General features: G+C 41.5%; 1 protein-coding gene across 4 annotated transcripts in view; it reads right to left on the reverse strand.

Moving 5' to 3' along the window:
• Positions 1-21,189, reverse strand: part of slc26a6 (solute carrier family 26 member 6) — a 160,835-nt gene that overhangs the window by 29,218 nt on the left and 110,428 nt on the right. For all 4 annotated transcript variants that reach the window (XM_072581954.1, XM_072581953.1, XM_072581956.1 and 1 more), the window contains exons 7-12: positions 10,220-10,372; positions 7,732-7,814; positions 6,492-6,639; positions 4,896-5,009; positions 3,131-3,208; positions 1,701-1,796 (exon numbers count right to left, since the gene is read on the reverse strand). In XM_072581954.1, coding sequence (XP_072438055.1) covers positions 1,701-1,796; positions 3,131-3,208; positions 4,896-5,009; positions 6,492-6,639; positions 7,732-7,814; positions 10,220-10,372 — 672 coding nt within the window. The remainder of the gene's footprint in view (positions 1-1,700; positions 1,797-3,130; positions 3,209-4,895; positions 5,010-6,491; positions 6,640-7,731; positions 7,815-10,219; positions 10,373-21,189) is intronic.

A 21,189-nucleotide genomic window follows, 5' to 3' on the forward strand; every position in this document is an offset into this window, starting at 1 on the left:
CAGACAAATGTAAAAAGTTCTAACAGGACTTCAGGGGAAATGCAGGAAAAATGTTCCTGATTACTGGTCTGTCCAGAATCTAAGGTCATGCTCTAATGATATCCCTGCTGCAAAAAGCAGTTTAGCCCAAAACATTGAACATTTTCAGGGTATATTTCACAGGTTTAAAGGTATCTAAGGGTGTGGGAGAAAACATGAACATAGCACTGTGTTAGATGATCAGCCATGATCATATTGAATGATGGAACAATCTCAAAGGACTGAACGGCCTACTGCTCCTCTTATTTCCTATGTTATGATGCTCCTATTTTGCCAACACTTTTGTGTCTATGTGTATTTCCTGTTAGCTAACTAATGCTCTATATAATATGTTACCCTCTACACCATGAGCTATTGTGTATTAATTTTTTTAATTGATCATTTGGAAATCTAAGTACAGCATATCCATAAGTTCTCCATTATCCATATTGCTTGTTACTTCCTCAAAGAACATCAATAAGTTAGTCAATCATGATTTCCTTTTCAAGAATCATGCTGATACTGCCTGATTGCATTGAGAGTTTCTAATTTCTCCACTATAGCCTTCTGAATAATAGATGCTAACATTTACCCTGTGACAGATGTTAAGCTAACTGTAATGTGGTTCTCTTCTCTATTTCATAGTCTCCTTTCTCGAATAGAGCCACAATCACTCTTTTTCAATCTGATGGATTCTTTCCATAATCTAGAAATTTTAGAAAATCAAAGCCAAGACATCTCCTATCTCAATTTCTGGAAACTTGTCAACTTTTAATTCAAATAACTTCCTCAGAACCCAATCCCAGGTGATCATAATTATTTTAGTTTGCTGCCTTTGTTTCATCTCCTGATTCAAAATTATTTCTGGGATATTATTTGTATCCTCCACAGTGAAGACAGGCTCAAAGTACCAGTTCAATTCATCTTCTATCTCCTTATCTGTCATTATTAATTCCCTAGACTCATATGCTAGAGGATTAATACTCACTTAACTCACTCTATTTCTTATACATAACTCTTTAGAAGAGTATAACTATTTTTAAATGTAGAAACACTTATGATCTGTTGTAATATTTCTAGCTAGCTTTCTCTTGTAATTGTTTCTCCTGCCACATATTAATCTTTATATTATTCTTTTCTGCTCTTTATATTCCATCTAATCTTCTGACCTGCTGCTCAGGTATGATTTGTGGAATCATACAACTTTTCTTTCAATTTGATGATACCTTAACATCAGTTGTTAGTTGCACATGGTATGACTTAGAGTTTTTTCTTCTTAGTGGGACAATATCTCTACTGACCTTAACTTAATTTCTCAGATCAGTTTAGCCAGTTTATTCTTCGGGCCATCATCTTTGAGGATCCAGTGCCTATGACTGATCTGGTCCCAGCAGGTAGGCCTCACCTGCCTCTTTCTGTGAGGTGAGTTAGTGCATAGCTGTCTCAATATTATACTTCATTCTGGAAAAATGTTTAAGAGTTTGATTTCTCAGTTTAAAGAGTGCCTTCCCCCGATTCACCATGTAATTCATTTATTGTCCCATGGGCATAAAGAACATTGTTAGTCCAGAAGGAAGTTGAGGAACACTGCATCCAGTCTGTTTTGTGGTGGCACTAGAAACAGCAAAGTCTACAGTGACAAAGATAACCAAGAGTCGATTTAAAAATATTTGAACTCTTACCAGATCAATTTTGTTAGTCCTCCAGAAATGGCAAATATCAGTGACCTGTGCAAACATCCCCTTGAGATTGATGATGACAATTGATGCTAAAACAGCCTGTGCAGAAGAGAGTCACAAAGCTTAATGAACATCTTAGATGGTATGTCCATCCAACTATTACAAATATTTCACTATCATTACTTGCATTTTTTTTCAAGCTAGGAATCTTGCTGGGGTTTAATAATTAAATCATATAATTTATAGTTCTTAAAAATGAAGGCCCTTCTCAGTCAGTCAGAAAGGGAAGCAATGTAAACGAAAGCAAATGGAATGCAGCAGCTAAATATAACTCAATACAATCTAATGATTTCTCAGTTAACTGAGCTCATTATTTTCTCCCTTTAGTATCTCTTATGACGTTGTTGGTCACTGTTGTTCTGTGCCAGCTGTAAGGAATTTTGTGAGAGTAGGAAAGCCTAGACTTTGATTTTGATTTCAATCTGTGTGAGGAGATGGCTCAGGCTTGGACCTTCTGATGTTCTCCTGTGAATGCTTAATTTACACTGTGCCTGATTATTTCGAATGGGCAAATGCTTTAAAAAAGCACTCCTGTAAGTGTAGCTTCAGCACGTTTAGGCTTCTGTGTGTGAACTTCCCCACTCGGAAGTTTTATATTCTAACCTCCAGCTGGTACGTGGAGAGTGGGAATGCAGCAGAATGAAGTGTAGGAAATAGTCTAACCCTTGGCTAACATGGTATTACATATAATAAAAGAAAATGCAGATGTTGGAAGTCTAAAACAAAAACAAAAATTGCTGGAGAAACCTCAGCAGGTCTGGCAGAATCTGTGAAGAGGAAGCAGAGTTAACATTGAATCCAGTCACCCTTCTTCAGAACATCAATGCATGGTATCTCAATACATTGTATCACCTTTCAGTTTATTAATAGAATCCCTATGTAAAGTAACACTAATTGGCTACCTCGAACTCAGTTCTGAGGAAGGATCACTCTAGCCAAAATGTTAACTCTGATTTCTCTCCATAGGTACTGCCAGACCTGCTGAGCTTTTCCAGCAATTTCTATTTTTACCTCCAATCCACGCAGTTTAAGTGAGACCCTTTATAAAAATACATTCCATCCCACAGTTGCACCACTCCAGAGAAACTGTGGAGGTTATAACTCTCTTCAGCATAATGGAGGAAACACAGATCAGATCAATCCATTTTGTTTGGGGTTATCCTAAATGGTTAGGTTAAAAAATATCTAACAACAAATGTGGTGAATGTATGCCTGCATCTTCTCACCCAAGACAGATATTAATTTAACACAATAATAATAAACTCAACAGATCTAGTATGATTATTAAGTTCTCTCACGCGGTACAACAGTTAGCCCATCCATATATTTTCTTGAACACAGGTCAGGCATTGTAAATAAATGAAGAGACTTGCCTTAGGTAGTTGACTAAATAGTGCCCCGATTTCAAGGATAATCACCAAGATAACAACAGAAGACACTGCGGCAGCTAACTGTGAATGATCCAATTGAGAAGACAATTCAATAACAAACATATAGGACATGGAACATACAGCATAGAACAGGTCCTTCAGGCCATGATGTCTTGATGAACATGATACCAAGTTAAACTAATCCCTTCTGCCTTCCCATGGTCAATTACCCTCCATTCCGTGCTTATTTATGTACCAATCTAAAAAGCCCCTTAAACGCTCCTAATATATCTGTCTCCTCCACCACTCTCTGTGTAAACAACTTGCCCATCACATCTCATTTGAACTTTCCCCCTCTTATCTTAAATACATGCCCTGTAGCATTGGCGTTTTAAGTCTGGGGAAAAGATTCTGACTGTCAACCCAATCTATGCCTCTCATAATTTTGTAAACTTTTATAATGATTCAGACAAATTGACTCAGATTTCCTAAAGAACATAGAACATTGACATTCAAGAAGTGATTAGATTATGACTGAAACTCTGCAAATATTATGGGCACGATAGTACATTTAGGGGAGAAAGGGGGACCTTCATGATAACATCGGCTAATATGGGAAGTGAACCCACACTGTTGGCATCACTCTGCATCACAAACCAGCCATCCAGCCAACTAAATGAGTCCCATTTCATTTATAATAATGTGATGGAATCCATAGTTTCAAAGTTTGTATTCTTTGTGATGGATCCTATTTGGAACTGAAATAGAAACCTCAGCCAACAGAAAGGAAAATGGAACCGTAAGATTTCAAAGATAATTAAAACAGAAACAGAAATGGACACTTCAGTTTCTGGGGAAACTGACACTGAAATGAGTTAAAAAGACACAGAGCCATTAGAGCTCAGATCAAATTGCTGAGGAAGACAGAGGCTAGATCCAAGAGTTGGGAATCGGCAAATATACAATCATTGCCGGTTGTTTATATTACTTGAAAATAACATGAGAAGATCTACACTTCAAAATCATCTAAAGTAGAGTTGAAGAGATTTTGCAGATGTGTGCTATTTTAGTGAAGATTGTGCCAAGGTTAATATGGTGTGGTCATTAATTGGGGATCAAGCTAAATTCTAGAAGAGTTGGAATTTTAATAGAGAGAGTTCAGAGCTTTTGTGGTTGGAATGAGTGCCATACATTTTGAGTGGATTGGTGAAGAAACCTGTGAGATCAGTCTCTGTTGTATCTCCTATTTAATATTCAATTTGTTTATTAACTCATGTTTAGTTTGTGTTGATTTGGGTTTTCATACTTAAATAAAGGTGATAAAACTGAAATCTAAAACTTTTAATTGGTGTTATTCATTAAATTCAGTTTGTTTGGTTTATTGTTCTTCACGGTTGATAACAATAGAAAGGAACAATTTCACTCCATTGTAGTTTATCTGTGGTTGGTAATTACTTAGCTGTTATTGGAAGAAGGACATTGCTGTTATCCCTACACACCCAGGGGAAGCTGGACAGAATGGCAATTAATGTTAACTGTGTAGCCTGTGGGATCCACCCATTTCCCACCTAAATCCGATATTCTTCACGTTCTGGGCACCCTCATGTTGGCAATCACTTTTTGTCGTAAGAGGAAAAATGTGTGACTGGCTTCATCTTCCTCACTGATCCCACTCAGAGATCATGCAAATATATTTTAAAGGGCTATGCAATAAGGTCTGAGGTACCTGCATCTTGAGAATACTTGCAGTGGACACAAAATCTCTTACCTGTGTGTTTCCTCCAGTAGTTTCTTGAACCAGACTCCTAGACATGGAACAACTCACAGCAAAGCATTTGAAAAACCCTCCCACAAAGTTACTGAGCCCCAGTGCGATCAGCTCCTGCAAAAAACAAATCATATAGTGGAGGACAATGCCTTTAACACACATTATTGCTTCCGCAATATCATACAGTGCCAATATTTCTTGGTGGAGACAACTGCACAGCATCATTGAATGGAAGGAACCATTTGATCCATTTTGTCTCCGTTGGGTTTCCAAGAGATCAATGCAATTTCCCCTCTTCTTTCACACTTTTGCACATTTCTTCCTTTTCAAATAATAATTCCATTAATTTCTGGTAAAAATTCAAGTGATTCAAATATAAATTTTTCATGAAACAAGACACATTCCATTCCATTGTGTGACAAAGAATTCCAATGTACTTTCGTATTTATTCTCAGCACATGGATCTCCAGTGTATCAAATCAATTCTCAACACTCCCATTTTGTACAAATTTAATGGAGCGATCCAACTGTGTGGTTTTATTAGCCAGGGGAAATAATTACCAGTTGTAGCTTTGAAACAGCTACACAACCACAGATATAGGATAATAAATTCTGCTAATCAGCATCATTGAGGAGGCATATAAACTGGGACATCTCAACATTTTGACCTGATGAACCTAAAAGTGAAGCTTTCTTCCAAAGGCTGCAAGTTCAGATTGACTGCAGAAGCAGTTGTGTTCATTTGCATCTGCTTGAAAACCAAAAGTGTTTTAAAATCAGTCAGATAGAGGATACCCAACCTGTAATAATCCTGTGACATGACCACTATGCCTCAATCTTCAAATTGCAACCTGATGGTGTCCTTATACCCCAAGAGGCAGATTAGGCAATTAGGGCTGGGTAATAAACGCTGGACAAGCAAGCAATGCCTATATCCTTTTAATGAATATTTTAAAAAAGGACCTATACTCTCAGGACTGTCAATGAGACAGCTACGAAAATTGATTAGTCTGAGTTGTAAAATTGAATCAACCATTTGGATTGGTTGCATTGGATGGTTAATTAGAAGGTTCACCGTATTCTCTTTCTCTTGAACCTTTATCTTTGCATTACTGCCTGAATCAGTGATTGAATGATTTGGTTAGGGATCATAATGGTATAAGTAGCACAGGAGCTGCAGAGGGAATGGGATAACTGGATTGAACAATTGTTTCTTGATTCCATGTTTTTCAAAAAGCATTCATTAAAAACAGTAAAGGGACTGATTTCCAAAAAGCACTCATTAAAAACAGTAAAGGGAGTGCATTGATCACTCTGTAAAGGGACACAGAATTCCCTGCACTATTCTCTTCAAGATGGAAAACTGAGGCCTAGAAAAATTCCTTCACATCAAAGAATGTGAGGATGCAATTTACTCCATAAAAAGGAGGATCTGAAGGAGCGATTGAGACAATAGGAATCATATGAAGGGAGGAGGAGAGAAGGTGACAGTTTGACTCAAAACTGCTACTGACCAGGAAAATGGTGAAGCAGTATTGCTGGGTTGCATGTCTTACAGTGGGTCCTATATTCCAAATCATTAGACTGCCGTATTACCTGATTACTGTCCACCTGGTATCCATGCTTCAATGCAAAGATCTTGCCCAGTGATATTGTGATGCCATATCCTACAATGGCCAAAGCAAAAGCATCTCCCACAAGATTGGAGGCAAGGTTGAAGTCAGGTGGAACTGGGGCTTGCAGGCTGTACAAGGCAAATGAAAAGAGGAAGCACTGAGGACAAATTGCTTGAAATCTTCAACATCTGTCACTAAAAGAACATACAACATAAGAGCTGGGGTAGGCCATTTGGCCCTTCATGCTGTGCCATTCAAGAAGATCATATCTGATCTTCTCCTTCAACTCCTCCATCCATAGTAGCTCCATGTCCCTTAATGCTGTCAGTATCCAAAATCAAATAACACCCATATAGAATCCTGGGCTGTATTTTCTTGGTGGTGTCAGGATTGTAATATCGAGCTGAATTCCAGATTGGGAATGTAGCTGTACAGAAGACCTCTGGCTATCTTTTCAGATGTAGCCAGTTAACAAGTCATCTTAGGGAGCCTGTAGGATCTGAAGATCGTGTGTGGACCAGTGAAATGAGAGATCCAAGAAGAGGTCCTTCTTTGAGGTCTAATTGATGGCCCCAGTGAATACTGATGGGCTCCATGTAGGTTATGGGTGGGTTGGTCACCCTTTTTTTGTGGACACTCCATAACCCACAGAGGGACCCTTCCTCCAAATCCTCTACACTCTACCCCACACAACTGGCAATGGCTGCCCCTAAATCAAATTCTCTGCTGTTAGCACATGAACCCACTCTTTACCCAAACAATAAACCTAATTGTTTAGGGCCTTCTAAATCAATCCTAGTTTTCATTAACAACACCTGCCCCTGTTTGAGGATACCACTCCCTTCAGATAGCTTTTCCTTAGTCTCAGCTGCTACTAGTAGGTGACCATAGTGCTGCCAGCCCTGTAACTGTGGTGGACTATGGTCTTTATGGCCCACAGTCCTGAAGGATGCGGAACTTCTATCTTCTCCACAAAATTCAACCCTTGGTACATATGAGAAGCATTTCTTTCTCTCAATGCATGGCTGCGCTCAGTGTGCTGTTGTGGCCCCTTTAAGCGTGGATCCTTCCTTGGGAAGCAGCATTGGTGAAGCTACTGCAGACAGAACTGAGAAATGCAGCAATTAAACAAAAATGAAATTTTGATAGCGGATTTGATAGCGGATATCCCCTTTTAAGAAGGTTAAACCTTTTAAGAAAATATGTCACACTCAACTGACCCTTTCGGAATATTCCCCACAACTTGTACTCCATATTTTCCGACTAGATCGACATTAGACGCAATCACTGTAGCAATTATTACCTATTTTGGAGGAGAACAGAAAGGTAGTGAAGTTTGAAGTATTTATATGATGCTGTTCCAAACTTACTGTTGGCTTACATGCAGGGGCACTCTTTCTATTGGGACATAAAGGTTGAGACTGTTTCTGTTAGGGGCACAGAAACAGTCACTCACTGGGACTTTCATGTGGGCTCTCCTTTAGTTAGTATCGAGAAAGGTTCTCTGGCCCTCCAGCTTTGACAGCTGACTTACCATCCTAATTAGCCAATCACAAGTCTTCCAGCTTGTAAACAACAGCAAGCTACAGTCAAGGTCAAGTAACTCAGAAGGAGGTTCAACATAGATATGTCAAATAATCATTTTTTTCTAACCTTAAATTTATAAACAAAGACCGCATCATGGGAAAACAAATCTTAGCAGGACTTATACACATAATGGTAAGGTCCTAGGGAGTGTTGCTGAACAAAGAAACCTTGGAGTGCAGGTTCATAGCTCCTTGAAAGTGGATTAAATTAGATTACTTACAGTGTGGAAGTCCACACAAGTCCACACCGCCCTGCCGAAGCGTAACCCACCCATACCCCTACATCTACATCTACCCCTTACCTAACACTATGGGCAATTTAGCATGGCCAATTCACCTGACCTGCACATTTTTGGACTGTGGGAGGAAACCGGAGCACCCGGAGGAAACCCACGCAGACACGGGGAGAACGTGTAAACTCCACACAGTCAGTCGCCTGAGGCGGGAATTGAACCCGGGTCTCCGGCGCTGTGAGGCAGCAGTGCTAACCACTGTGCCACCGTGCCGCCCACACAGGAGTCGCAGGTAGATAGGATAGTGAAGAAGGCATTTGGCATGCTTTCCTTTATTGGTCAGAGTATTGTGTACAGGAGTTGGGAGGTCATGTTGCGGCTGTACAGAACATTGGTTAGGCCACTGTTGGAATATTGCATGCATTTCTGGTCTCCTTCCTATTGGAAATATGTTGTGAGACTTGAAAGGGTTCAGAAAAGACTTACAAGAATGTCGCCAGGGTTGGAGGATTTGAGCTACAGGGAGAGGCTGAACAGGCTGGGGCTCTTTTCCTTGGAGCATCGGACACTGAGGGATGATCTTAGAGGTTTACAAAATTATGAGGGGCATGGATAGGGTAAATAGGCAAAGTCTTTTCCCTGAGGTCGGGGAATCCAGAACCAGAGGGCATAGGTTTAGGGTGAGAGGGGAAAGATATAAAAGAGACCTAAGGGGCAACGTTTTCACACAGAGGGTGGTACGTATATGGAATGACCTGCCAGAGGAAGTGGTGGAGGCTGGTACAATTGCAATATTTAAGAGGCATTTGGATGGGGATATGAATAGGAAGGGTTTGGAGGGATATGGGCGGGGTGCTGGCAGGTGGGACTTGATTGGGTTGGGATATCTGGTCGGTATGTACGGGTTGGACTGAATGGTCTGTTTCCATGCTGTACATCTGTATGACTCTAAAGTCTTACGAGACCATAGGGGGTGCTCTCTCATCAGAGAGTGAAATGACTGGTGGTGATTTAACCTGGGGGCCACCAGACTTCAGGCAAGGGAAGAGATTGAGAAGGAGAGTATTAAACAACAACGCCACCACCAAAGATGGAAATCCTGGTCGGAGAAGCCCTTAGCTGGATGTACACTCAGGTTGCTGTGAGGTATGTAGGTTCCCCAAGGCCTACCACTGAATTCCCTCTCCCAAGCACTTAAACAGACCCCAACCAGTGTAAGAAACTGGATGTTGACAGAAATATCCCTTTTACTTTTAATTTTATACTTGAATTTGCTGTTCCAAGGCTGTTAACAAGCTCAAGCAGCTACCTATCACATTGGGGAGGGCCAACCTGCTAATCCTGATCCTGCCTCATCCAAAATGGCCAATGCCAGGAATGGAAGTCAGAATCTAGCATTGAGTGGGGTCTGAAAATTCAGTTCAAGGAGTCTTTCTCCCCGACAAGCATTGCAGGTTTATTATTTTAAAATTTCAAAGTAGTGAAGTAAATCGGGAAGAAATAACCAAAATAAAAGCATAATTACTGGAGATCTGAAAGAAAAACAGACAGCAGATCTGGCAGCATCAGTGAACAGAGAAACAATTAACATTTCAAACTTGTTATGACTTTTGCGATTATAAAGCAAATTCAAATTTGATTTAAAGACAAATATTTGGCTTTGATATTTTTAACAAAACACTATTGATTTTAAATATTGTCATACTTTATTTCCTTTGCACTATTTAGAAGAAAGGGGAAAGATAAAGATGTGAGAGATGTAGGAATATTCCTGGTATTGAACACCTACTGTCCTGAATTGACAGTGTGTGGCAAATATAAGGAAATTAGCTCAGAGTATCACCAAGAAAACTGACCTCACTAATTCAAGAGAAAGCTATTGTATTTACCTCAATGAGTTCAATAGGAATAGGTATCGGCAACTTAGATTTAAAACGGTCGTTTATCACCTTCACTGCAAGCATGGTGGACATAGCAATAATACTGACAACCAAGGTGCCAATATTCGTCAAGTGTAATGCTTTGATCACATCGATTAAAGTCTGCAGGAGACAGAAGAAAAACAAATAAACTCATCAATTAAGCCAGTCAATCAACAGCCATGGGACTGCTGCTGACTGGGAATAAAACCCTCAATGCTTCGATCAGAAGGAAATTCTGTTCTTTGAAGTTTGTGTTTGCACATTTTAATAATATTTACAATTTTAGTTCATATACAGATGTCAAAATTTATTATCAGGAGATAATGAATTCAAACTGAACCCACCACCACCTCCCCACCAAAAAACCTTAGATGTGGACTAAAGCTACCTGACACTACCTCAGTCTGCACAACGCAATTAATCGGAATTAAACTTGTTGCTGTTGGTGCCTCTCTGTATTGTAAACCAGCCATCCAAGCTAACTGAACCTAACTGTACAAGAGCACAGAATTTAGAGAAGACACTGGTTAGACCTCATCCAAAGCGTTGACGAAGTCTTGTTCAATAAAAGTTTGTAAAGATTAGTCCCACAATTATGAATCAATTAGCTTAACTTTAGTGGTGGGAAAATGTCTAAGAAACAATTATTTGGGATAGAATTAATAGTCACATGGAAATATGAGGATTGATTTGAAAGAGTTGGCATTGATTTGTTAAGGGAAAATTGTGACAAGCTAGCTAACTGACACTGCAATCTTTTGCTATAAATTCTGTGCCTTATGATCCTGCTCCATTGCTACCTTGAAGGAGCAGCGCTCCGAAAGCTACTGCTTCCAAATAAACATGTTGGACTATAACCCAATGTTGTATGATTTTTAACTTTGATCTTTGAAGAGGTAGCAGAGAGGGAATGTTGTTGATTTGGTGGACATGGACCTCCAAGCAACATTCGGTACAGAGTCAAGAAGAAAGTTATAGTTCTTGGCATAAAAGAGATTGTAGCAATGTGATTATAAAATTAATTGATGGATAGGAAACAGCGAGTATTGGTTAAAGGATATTTTTCAGATTGGAAGAAGATTTGTAGTGTCGTTTCCCCAGGGGATCTTGTGCCCCTTGGCTTTCTCTGGTGATTGAGATCTTGATATTCAGGGGATAATTTCAAACTTTGCAGATGACCTAAAACTTTGGAAAACTGTAAACTCTGAGGAGGACAGGGTAGAACTTCAAAAGGATATTGAAGGAGTGCATTGGTAGGTGGCAGATGAAGTTCAATGTGGAGAAATGTGATGCATTTTGATAAAAAGACCACAAAGAGGCAGCATAAAATAAAGGATACCATTCCAAAGCAAGGTACATGAGTGACCTGGGGATATGCACATGAGTCATTAGAGGTGGCAGGATATGTAGTAAAGGTTGTTAATAAAGCAAGCAATGTTCTATCTTTCAGAAATATGTGCACGGGGTAAAGGCAAAGTCGCCATTGTGTCAGAGGGAATGCCTTCTCAATAAAGTGAGATAATAGTGAGTTTAACCTGAGGGAATTAGGCCCATTGTTAATTAGGTCCAGCTGTGAGGTGAGTAGCAAGGTTGAGAATAGAGAACCTTCATGGTAATTTCAGCGAGAGTGGGAATTAAACTTGTTGCTGTTGGTGCCTCTCTGTATTGTAAACCAGCCATCCAAGCTAACTGAACCTAACTGTACAAGAGCACAGAATTTAGAGAAGACACTGGTTAGACCTCATCCAAAGCGTTGTGCACAGTTCTGGATGCCACACTGTGTCAAAGATGTGGAGACATTGGAGAGAGTGCAACAGAGGTTTATGAGAATATTCCAACAATGCAACTCTTCAGTTACAGGGAAAGATCAGAGAAGCAGAGAGTGTTTTCCTTGGAGAGGGGAAAGCTAAAAGAAGATTTTATGGATGTTTTCAAAATCATGAGGGTTCTAGACAGAGTGACCTGGAAGAAACGATTCTTTGTTCATTAATGGATCGAGAACTGGAGGGCACAATTTCAAAGTTGTGCAAAAGAAGAAAATGTGAAGTGAGGAAAAACCTCACGCAGCAAATGGTTCTGGTATGGAATGCACTACTTAGAGTGTGGTGGAGGCAGGTTCAGCTGAGCCATTCAAGAGGGCTTTGGATGATTATTTAGGATCCTGGGAAAAGTGAAGAGATTAACACTGAGTTAAAATGCTCGGAGAGCTGGAGTTGACGTGATGGGCCTAATGGCCTCCTTTGGCATTGTAACAATTCTGTGGTTCTATATGTTAGTTCAGTTGAATTTTTAGTTACCTTCATTAACACCTTGTGCTGGCTGCATAGTTATTTCAGCTGACCTCACTAGAGAAGTTCTAAACAGGGACACTACAGATGGTCTGGCTCTTAAAATGAAAGAAAGCTAACAGAACTGAGGGTTCCAGGGTCAGGGTTTGTTCTCGGCTGAGTGAGCAATCTCAACCGCGGTGACAGGGATCCTGTAATGGTCTTAGTACCCTCGGTTTGGGAGGGAAAAATCAGCACCTGCTGTTTCTTGATGATTGGTCACTCATTCATGACTAATGTGGCTGGGCTGAGCTCTGATGCCACTAGGTTGAACATCTAAGGAGAAGGTGCTGGGAAAGTTGAAATGTCTGAAGGTCAATAGATCACCTGGACTGGATGTATTACATGCCAGAGTTCTGAAGGCGATCGCTGAGGAGATTGTGGAGGCATTGATGGTGATCTCTCAGGAATTACTGTAATCAGGGAGGGTCCCAGAGGGTTGGAAAATGTCTAATGTTACACCCCTGTTTAAAAAGAGAGAAAGGCATAGGATGGGAAATTATAGGCTGGTTAGCCTGACCTTGGTCGTTGGTAAGATTTTATAGTGCATTAATAAGGACGAGATTACACAGTGCTTGGAAGCACGTGGTAAAATAGAACTGAGTCAGCATGGCTTCATCAAGGGGAGGTCATGCCTGACAAATCTGTCCGAATTCTTTGAGGAGGTAACAAGTGAGGTAGACAAAGGAGAGCCAGTGGACATGATCTATTTGGATTTCCAAAAGGCCTTTAACTATGTGCTGCACAGGAGGTTGGTAAATAAGGTGAGACCATGGTGTTAGGAGCAAGGTATTGGCAGGGAGAAAGGATTGCCTGACTGTCAGAAGGCAGCGACTAGGGATAAAGGAGTCTTTTTCAGGATGGCAGTTAATGACTAGCAGAATTCTGCAGGACTCCTTATTGGGACCATGACTGTTCATGTTGTATATTAACTACCTGGTCGAAGGAATTGAGGGCAATGTTGAAGGTATTCAACATTATGGGTATTCAAATGACACTAAGGAAAGTGGAAGGAAAGATAATGTCAAGGAAGCTGGGAGGCTTTAGAAGGACTTGGATATGCTAACAGAGTGGGTAAAAAGGTGGCAGATGGAATATTACCAGGGAAAGGGTGATGTTATGCACTTTGGTAAGAAGAATAGAGGCATGGACTATTTTCTAAATGGGGAACAGCTTCGTAAACTTGAAGTACAAAGCAAATATTGGAAGTCATAGTTCAGGATTCTCTTAGGTTTAACATGCAGGTTCAGTTGGCAGTTAAGAAATTAAATGTAATATTAGCATTCATTTCATGAAGGCTAGAATACAAGAGAGTAGATGTGCTACTGAGGCTGTATAAGACTCTGGTCAGACTACATTTGGAATATTGTGAGCAGTTTTCAGCTCCATATCAAAGGAGGGTTATGCTGGCCTTGGAGGTAGTCCAGAAGAGGTTTATGAGAATGATCCCGGGGATAAAGGGCTTGTCATATGAGGACAATTGAGAATCCTTAGTCTGTAATTGATGAAGTTTAGAAAGATGAGAGAGGATCTCATTGGAACTTACCGAATACTGAGAAGCCTGGATAGAGGGGATGTTGAGAAATGTTTCTGCCAATAGGAGATATTAGAACCTGAGGGCACAAACTCAGAGTGAAGGGACGACCTTTCAGAACTGAGATAAGGAGGAATTTCTCTAGCTAGAGGGCAGTCAGTCTGTGGAACTCATTGCCACAGAAGGCTGTGGAGGCCAAATCATTGAGTGTATTTAAGACAGAGATAGATAGGTTCTTGGATTCTGGATTAGTGGTGATGGAAGGTTCTTGAATAGTAAGAGGATCATGGAATACAGGGAGATGTAGGAGAAGGGTGTTGAGAAACATATCAGCAATGACTCAGCAGACTCAAGGGGTCAAATGGCCTAATTCTGTTCCTATATCTTATCTTGTCTGTGCTCACTTTCTAGGTTCACAACAGAATCATACATCACAGGGGGAGGCCATTCAACTTATTTTGCTTCTGCCAGCTCTTGACAGAGCTAGTCAATTAGTCCCAACTCCCTTGCTCTTTATTCATCGCTCTGTAAATTGTTTACTTCTCAATGTTTATCCGGTTTCCTCTTGAAAGCTACCCTGCTGAATTTGCTTCCATTACTCTTTCAGGCAGCACATGGCAAATTGCTAACAATAAATATTTTCCTCCTTGCCCTTTTGGCTTTGTGGTCTTTAGGGAGATGAGGAATGTCTACATGAGTAGTAGGGAAGAAGGTAACTGCACTTCAACAAACCTCGACAGAAGCTATATAGGACGGTGGGTTGGGGGAATGCTATATAAAAAAAGGCTGACTGAGCCTCAAGGTTATTTTAATGATGAAGGCCTTACAAGCCAAACTGAATTTTCTGTTTAATAACCAAGAGGGCTGAACAAGCTCAGCAGGTCTGGCGGCATCTGTGGAGAGAAATCAAAGTTACCTTTTCGGGTCGAGCGAGCCTTCCTCTGAATTTTCTGTTGTTTAATATGGCTTCATCCTCTATCAGCCACTTCGCAATAATAAATATTAGTGTGATCTCTTGGGATAGTACTTATGGTTTGTTCTTTACTTCTAACTGAAGTAGTTGTTGTGGTTCTGTTCGCTGAGCTGGGAATTTGTCTTGCAACCGTTTCGTCCCCTGTCTAGGTGACATCCTCAGTGCTTGGGAGCCTCCTGTGAAGCGCTTCTGTGATGTTTCCTCCGGCATTTATAGTGGCCTGTCTCTGCCGCTTCCGGTTGTCAGTTCCAGCTGTCCGCTGTAGTGGCCGGTATATTGGGTCCAGGTCGATGTGTTTGTTGATAGAGTCTGTGGATGAGTGCCATGCCTCTAGGTGGACCTGGACCCAATACACCGGCCACTTCAGCGGACAGCTGAAACTGACAACCAGAAGCGGCAGATACAAATCACTATAAATGCAGGAGGAAACAGCACAGAAGCGCTTCACAGGAGGCTCCCAAGCACTGAGGATGTCACCTAGACAGGGGATGAAACGTTTGCAAGACAAATTCCCAGCTCGGCGACCAGAACCACAACAACGAGCACCCAAGCTACAAATCTTCTCCCAAACTTTGAACTGAAGTAGTTATTATGGAGGTTTGACTGCATTGTTGTACCAGGTACCTTTCTTGAAGGGCTGTGATGGGTCTGCAAATAACTTGATGTGGAGGTGCCAATGTTGGACTGGGATGGATGAAGTTAAAGTTACATGATACCAGGTTATAGTCTAACAGGTTTATTTGTAAGTACAAGCTCTCAGAGCGCTGCTCCTTAATCAGGTAGCTAGTGGGGCAGGATCATAGGACACAGAATTTATAAGTAAAAGATCGAAGTGTCATTACAACTGATGTGATGTATTGAACAAACCTAGATTGCTGTCAAGTCTTTAATCGCATAGAATGGGGACGCAGGTTTCGATTGATTAATATATTAATCCCAGAACATCTTTCAAGTCACAATCTGAGATAACTTAAGATTTTACCAGTATAAAAAAAGTGACATCTCAGCTCAGACAATGGTTAAAGGTGTGAGGATGGAGTCTGTCTGTGTCCCAGCCTTGAGTCAGACTGGTTCTCTTTCCAAAGTAAGATCTAATAAAATATCATATGGATTGACTGTTTACACATAGTGTGCTTTTTGAACAAAATAGAATGTATCTGCAAGTACAAATTAACCCCATAGATGTGTGTGAGAGAGACAGAGAGAGTGAGAGAGAGTGAGTGAGAGTAAGAGTGTGCGCGTGTTTGATAGAGTGTGTGCACAAGTGTGATGGAATATATGCCTGTGAGTGAGTGTCCACGCGAGTGTGTGTGTGTGAGAGAGAGTGTGTGTATGAGAGAGAATATGTGTTAGTGTCTGAGTTGTGATCGTGAATGAGACTGAAAGATTATCTGAACCAAAATGTGAAAACTTTTGCCTTAATGCTAGGTCTGTCCTTGCTCATTCTATTAATGAGCAAGCCTGGCTGGTTAAACATTAACAATATTAACCATGAAATTTACTGTGTTTTATTAACCTATTTGGTTTTGATAAGGGATTATTGAGACTGTTGGATAGATGGGGCTTTGTTCATTGCCTGTTGTCTCATTGTGCAACAATCTCAACTGGAAAGTATTCTCTCTAGCTTCTTTTGAAGGAGAATAAGTATGAGACATAAGCTCCAATTATCTAGGGTGACCATTTGAATTCAATTTAAAAGCTTTATTACTTTCAGAACTCAGAAATAGCCTTAATTACCCTTTGGAATCTCCTCATTTTTATCAGTTTAAAGCAAGAACAGGCTATTTGTAGGTGATTTTGACATAGGATAATTTGTGTCTTCTGGAATATGGAATGGTGTGGAGTTCTTGACTGAGATCATAGATTCATACAGCGATACAGTATGGAAACAGACCCTTTGGTCCAACACGTCATGCTGACCAGATATCCTAAATTAATCCAGTCCCATTTGCCAGCACTTGGCTCACATCTCTCTAAATCCTTCTTATTCATATACACATCCAGATACCTTGTAATCGTACCAGCCTCCACCACTTCCTCTGGCAGAACATTCCATACACACAACACCCTCTGTGTGAAAACATTTCCCTTAAGTCCCTTTTAAACCTTTCCCCTCTCACCCTAAACCAATGCCCTCTCGTTCTGGATTCCTGCAATCCAGAGAAAAAGCCTATCCCTGTCCATCATGATTTTATAAACCTCTATAAGGTCATCCCTCAGTCTGTGATGCTCCAGAAAAAAACAACCCCAGCCTATTCAGCCTCTCCCTATAGTTCAAACCCTCTAACCCTGATAACATCCTTGCAAATCTGAATCCTTTCAAGTTTCACAACATTCTTTCTGTAGGAGGGAGACTAGAACTGTACACATTATTCCAAAAGTGGCCCAACCAATGTCCTGTACAGCTGCAACATGACCTCCCAACTCCTGTACTCAACACTCTGACCAATTAAGGAAAGCAAACTAAATGCCTACTTTACTATCCTATCTACCAGAGACTCCACTTTCAAGGAACTATGAAACTACACTTCAAAGTCTCTTTGTTCAGCAACACTCCCAGGATCTTACCATTAAGTGTATAAGGAGAAAGTGAGGACTGCAGATGCTGGAGATCAGAGTCAAAAGTATGGCACTGGAAAAGCACAGTTGGTGAGGCAGCATCTGAGGAGCAGGAGAATAGACATTTTGAGCATAAGCTCTTCATCAGAAATGCGGGGGGTAGGACTGGTGGGACGGAAGCTCGGAACACGATGGGTAGATGAAGGTGGGGGGGGGGGTGATGATCATAGGTCAGAGTAGAGGGTTGAATGGATAGGTGGGAAGGAAGCTGGACAAGTAGGACAGATCAAGAGGGTGGTGCTGAGTTGGAGGGTTGGATCTGGGATAAAGTAGGGGGAGGGGAGAGAAGGAAACTGGTGAAATCTCCATTGATCCTATCTCGTTGGAGAGTCCCAGGCAGAAGATGAGGTGTTCTTCCTCCAGGTATCGGGTGACTAGGATTTGGTGGTGAAGGCAGCCCAGGACTTGCATGTGCTTGGTGGTGTGGGAGGGGTTGTTGAAGTGATTGGCCATAGAGCAGTGGTTTTGTTTAGTGTGTGTGTCTCAGAGATGTTCTCTGAAATGCTCCCCAGGATCTGCTCCCAGAAGGATGAATTCTACTCCAGAACATCCCAGATGACCTCCTACCTCAAGGACAATTTCCCCTCCTAAGTGGTCAACAATGCCTTCCAGTACATATCCTCAACTTCCTACACCTCTGCCCTTGTACCCCACCCCTCCAACTGCAACAAGGCCAACACACCCCTGGTCCTTACCTTCTAACCCACCCACCTCTGGATACAATGCATCATCCTCTGGCAGTGCCACCTACAGTCAGACCTAACCACCAGAGATATATTTCCTTCCCCACCCCTTTCAACATTCCACAGAGACTATTCCCTCCACGACTCCATCCTAGCCCCTCACACCAACTCACCCTCCACTCCCAGCACCTTTCCTTACTGCTGCAAGAGGTGTAAAAATATGCCCAGACCTCCCCCCTCACCTCAATCCAAGGCCCTAATGGATCCTTCCACATCTGGTAAAGATTTTCCTGCACCTCCAAACACCTCATCTACTGTGTTCGTTGCACTCAATGTGGTTCCCTCTACTTTGGGGAAACAGAACGTTTCAGAGAACATCTCTGGGACACACCCACTAAACAACTCCACCGCCCTGTGGCTGATCACTTCAACTCCCCCTCTCACTCTGCCAAGGACACTTAGTTCTGGGCCTCCTCCAATGCCAAATCCTAGCCACCCGACGCCTGGAGGATGAACACTTCATCTTTTGCCTTGGGACCCTCCAACCACAGGGAATCAACAGTTTCCTCACCTTCCCTCCCCCCATCTTATCCCAGATCCAACCACCCTCTTGACCTGTCCTACTTGTCCATCTTCCTTCCCATCTATCTGCTCCACCCTCCAATCCAACCTATCACCATCACCCCCCACCTTCATCCATCTATTGCATTCCTAGCTACCTCCTCCCAAGCCCCAGCCCCCTCCAATTTATCTCTCAGTCTCCCTTGGCACCCTCCCCCCCACACATTCCTGATGAAAAGCTTATGCTCAAAATATTGACTCTCCTGCTTCTCAGAGGCTACCTGATCGACTGTGCTTTTCCAGCACCATACCTTTGACATGAAGTGTATAAGTCCTGCTCTGATTTACCTTTCGAAAATATAGCACCTTGCATTTATCTAAATTAAACTCCATCTGCCAGTCCTCAGCCCATTGGTCCATCTGATCAAGATCCTGTTGTAATCTGAGGTAACCTCCTTTGCTGTCCACTGCACCTCAAATTTTAGTGTCATCTGCAAGCTAACTAACTATACCTCCTATGTTCACATTCAAACCATTTATATAAATGATGAAAAGCAGTAGACCCAGCACCAACCCTTGTGGCCCACCATTGGTTACAGCCTCCAGTTTGAAATCCAACCCTCCACCACCACTCTCTATCTTCTACCTTCGAGCCAGTTCTGTATCCAAATGGCTAGTTCTTTCTGTATTCCATATGATGTAATCTTGCTAACCAGTCTACCATGAGGAACTTTGTCGAATGCCATACTGAAGTCCATATAGATCACCTCCATTGTTCTGCACTATCGATCCTGCTCATAACTTCTTCAAAAAAACTCAATCAAATTAGTGAGACATGATTTCCCATGCACAAAGCCATGTTGACTATCCCAGGATTTGTCCTTGCCTTTCCAAATAAATGTAAATCCTGTCCCTCATGATTCTCTCCAACAACTTGCCCACCACTGATGTCAGACTCATCGGTCTATACTTCCCTGACTTTTCCTTACCACCTTTTTTAAATAGTGGCATCACGTTAAACAACCTCCAGTCTTCCTGCACCTCACCTGTGACTATTGATGATCTAAATATCTTAGCAACGGGCCCAGCAATCATTTTCCTAGCTTCCCACAGAGTTCAAGGGTATACCTGATCAGGTCCTTGAGATTTATCCACCTTTATGCATCTTAAGACATCCAGTACCTCCTCCTCTGTAATATAGACATTGATACAAAATACTCCTAGTATCTCGCCAATCTCTTCTGGTTCCATAAGTTGCCTTGCAAATCTTTGATGGGGCCTATTCTCTCCCTAGTTATCCTTTTGTCCTTAATATATTTTTAAAATACCATTACCGTTCTTACAGATAATGGAGATTTCCTTACAAATTTGTTTCTTAATTTCTCATTGACTATTGGGTTGCATTAGTACAATCTCAATAAGGTAATCATCCTGTTCTGTTTATAGTACAATCCCAATAAGGTGATCATCCCTTTCTGATTTCTCAGTTCTACCCAAATATCTTCCCTGGATGTATTCCCAGGTGTATCCTTTCTGAGTGCAGACGTAATGCTATTCCTTATCAAAAACACCACTTCCCCCTCCTCTCTTGCCCCCTTTCTGTCCTTCCAACAGTATTTGAATCCTGGTACATTAAGCTGCTAGTCCTGTCCATCCCTGAGCCATGTCTTTGTAATTGCTATGATATCCCAGTCCCATGTTCATAACCATGCCCTGAATTTATCTGCCTTCCCTGTTCGGCCTCTTGCTTTGAAATAAATGCAGTTTAATTTACCTTGTTCTCTGCTTTGTTCCTTCCTGCCCTGACTGGTTGGCTTGCTCCTTATCCCAACTGTACCAGTCTCAGACTGATCTCTTTCCTCACTATTTCCGTGGGTCCCAGCCCACCACCTTATTAGTTTAAATCCTCCCAAGTAGCTCTCGCAAATCTACCTGCCAGAATATTAGTCCCCTTCCAATTCAGATGCAATCCGTCCTTCTCATACAGATCACTTCTATCCCAGGAGAGATTCCAATGATCAAAAAATGTGAATCCTTCTCCCCTACACCAGCTCCTCAGCCACATATTCATCTGCTCTATCCTCTTATTCCCACCCTCACTAGCTTGTAGCACTGGGAGTAATCCAGATATTACTAACCTCGATGACTTCCTTTACAAATTCCTGCCTAACTTCCTATATTTTCCCTTCAGAATCTCATCCATTTTCCTTCCTATGTCATTAGTTCCAATGCGTACAATG

This window comes from Chiloscyllium punctatum, chromosome 12 (genome assembly GCF_047496795.1).
Source record: "Chiloscyllium punctatum isolate Juve2018m chromosome 12, sChiPun1.3, whole genome shotgun sequence".
Taxonomy (NCBI): domain Eukaryota; kingdom Metazoa; phylum Chordata; class Chondrichthyes; order Orectolobiformes; family Hemiscylliidae; genus Chiloscyllium; species Chiloscyllium punctatum.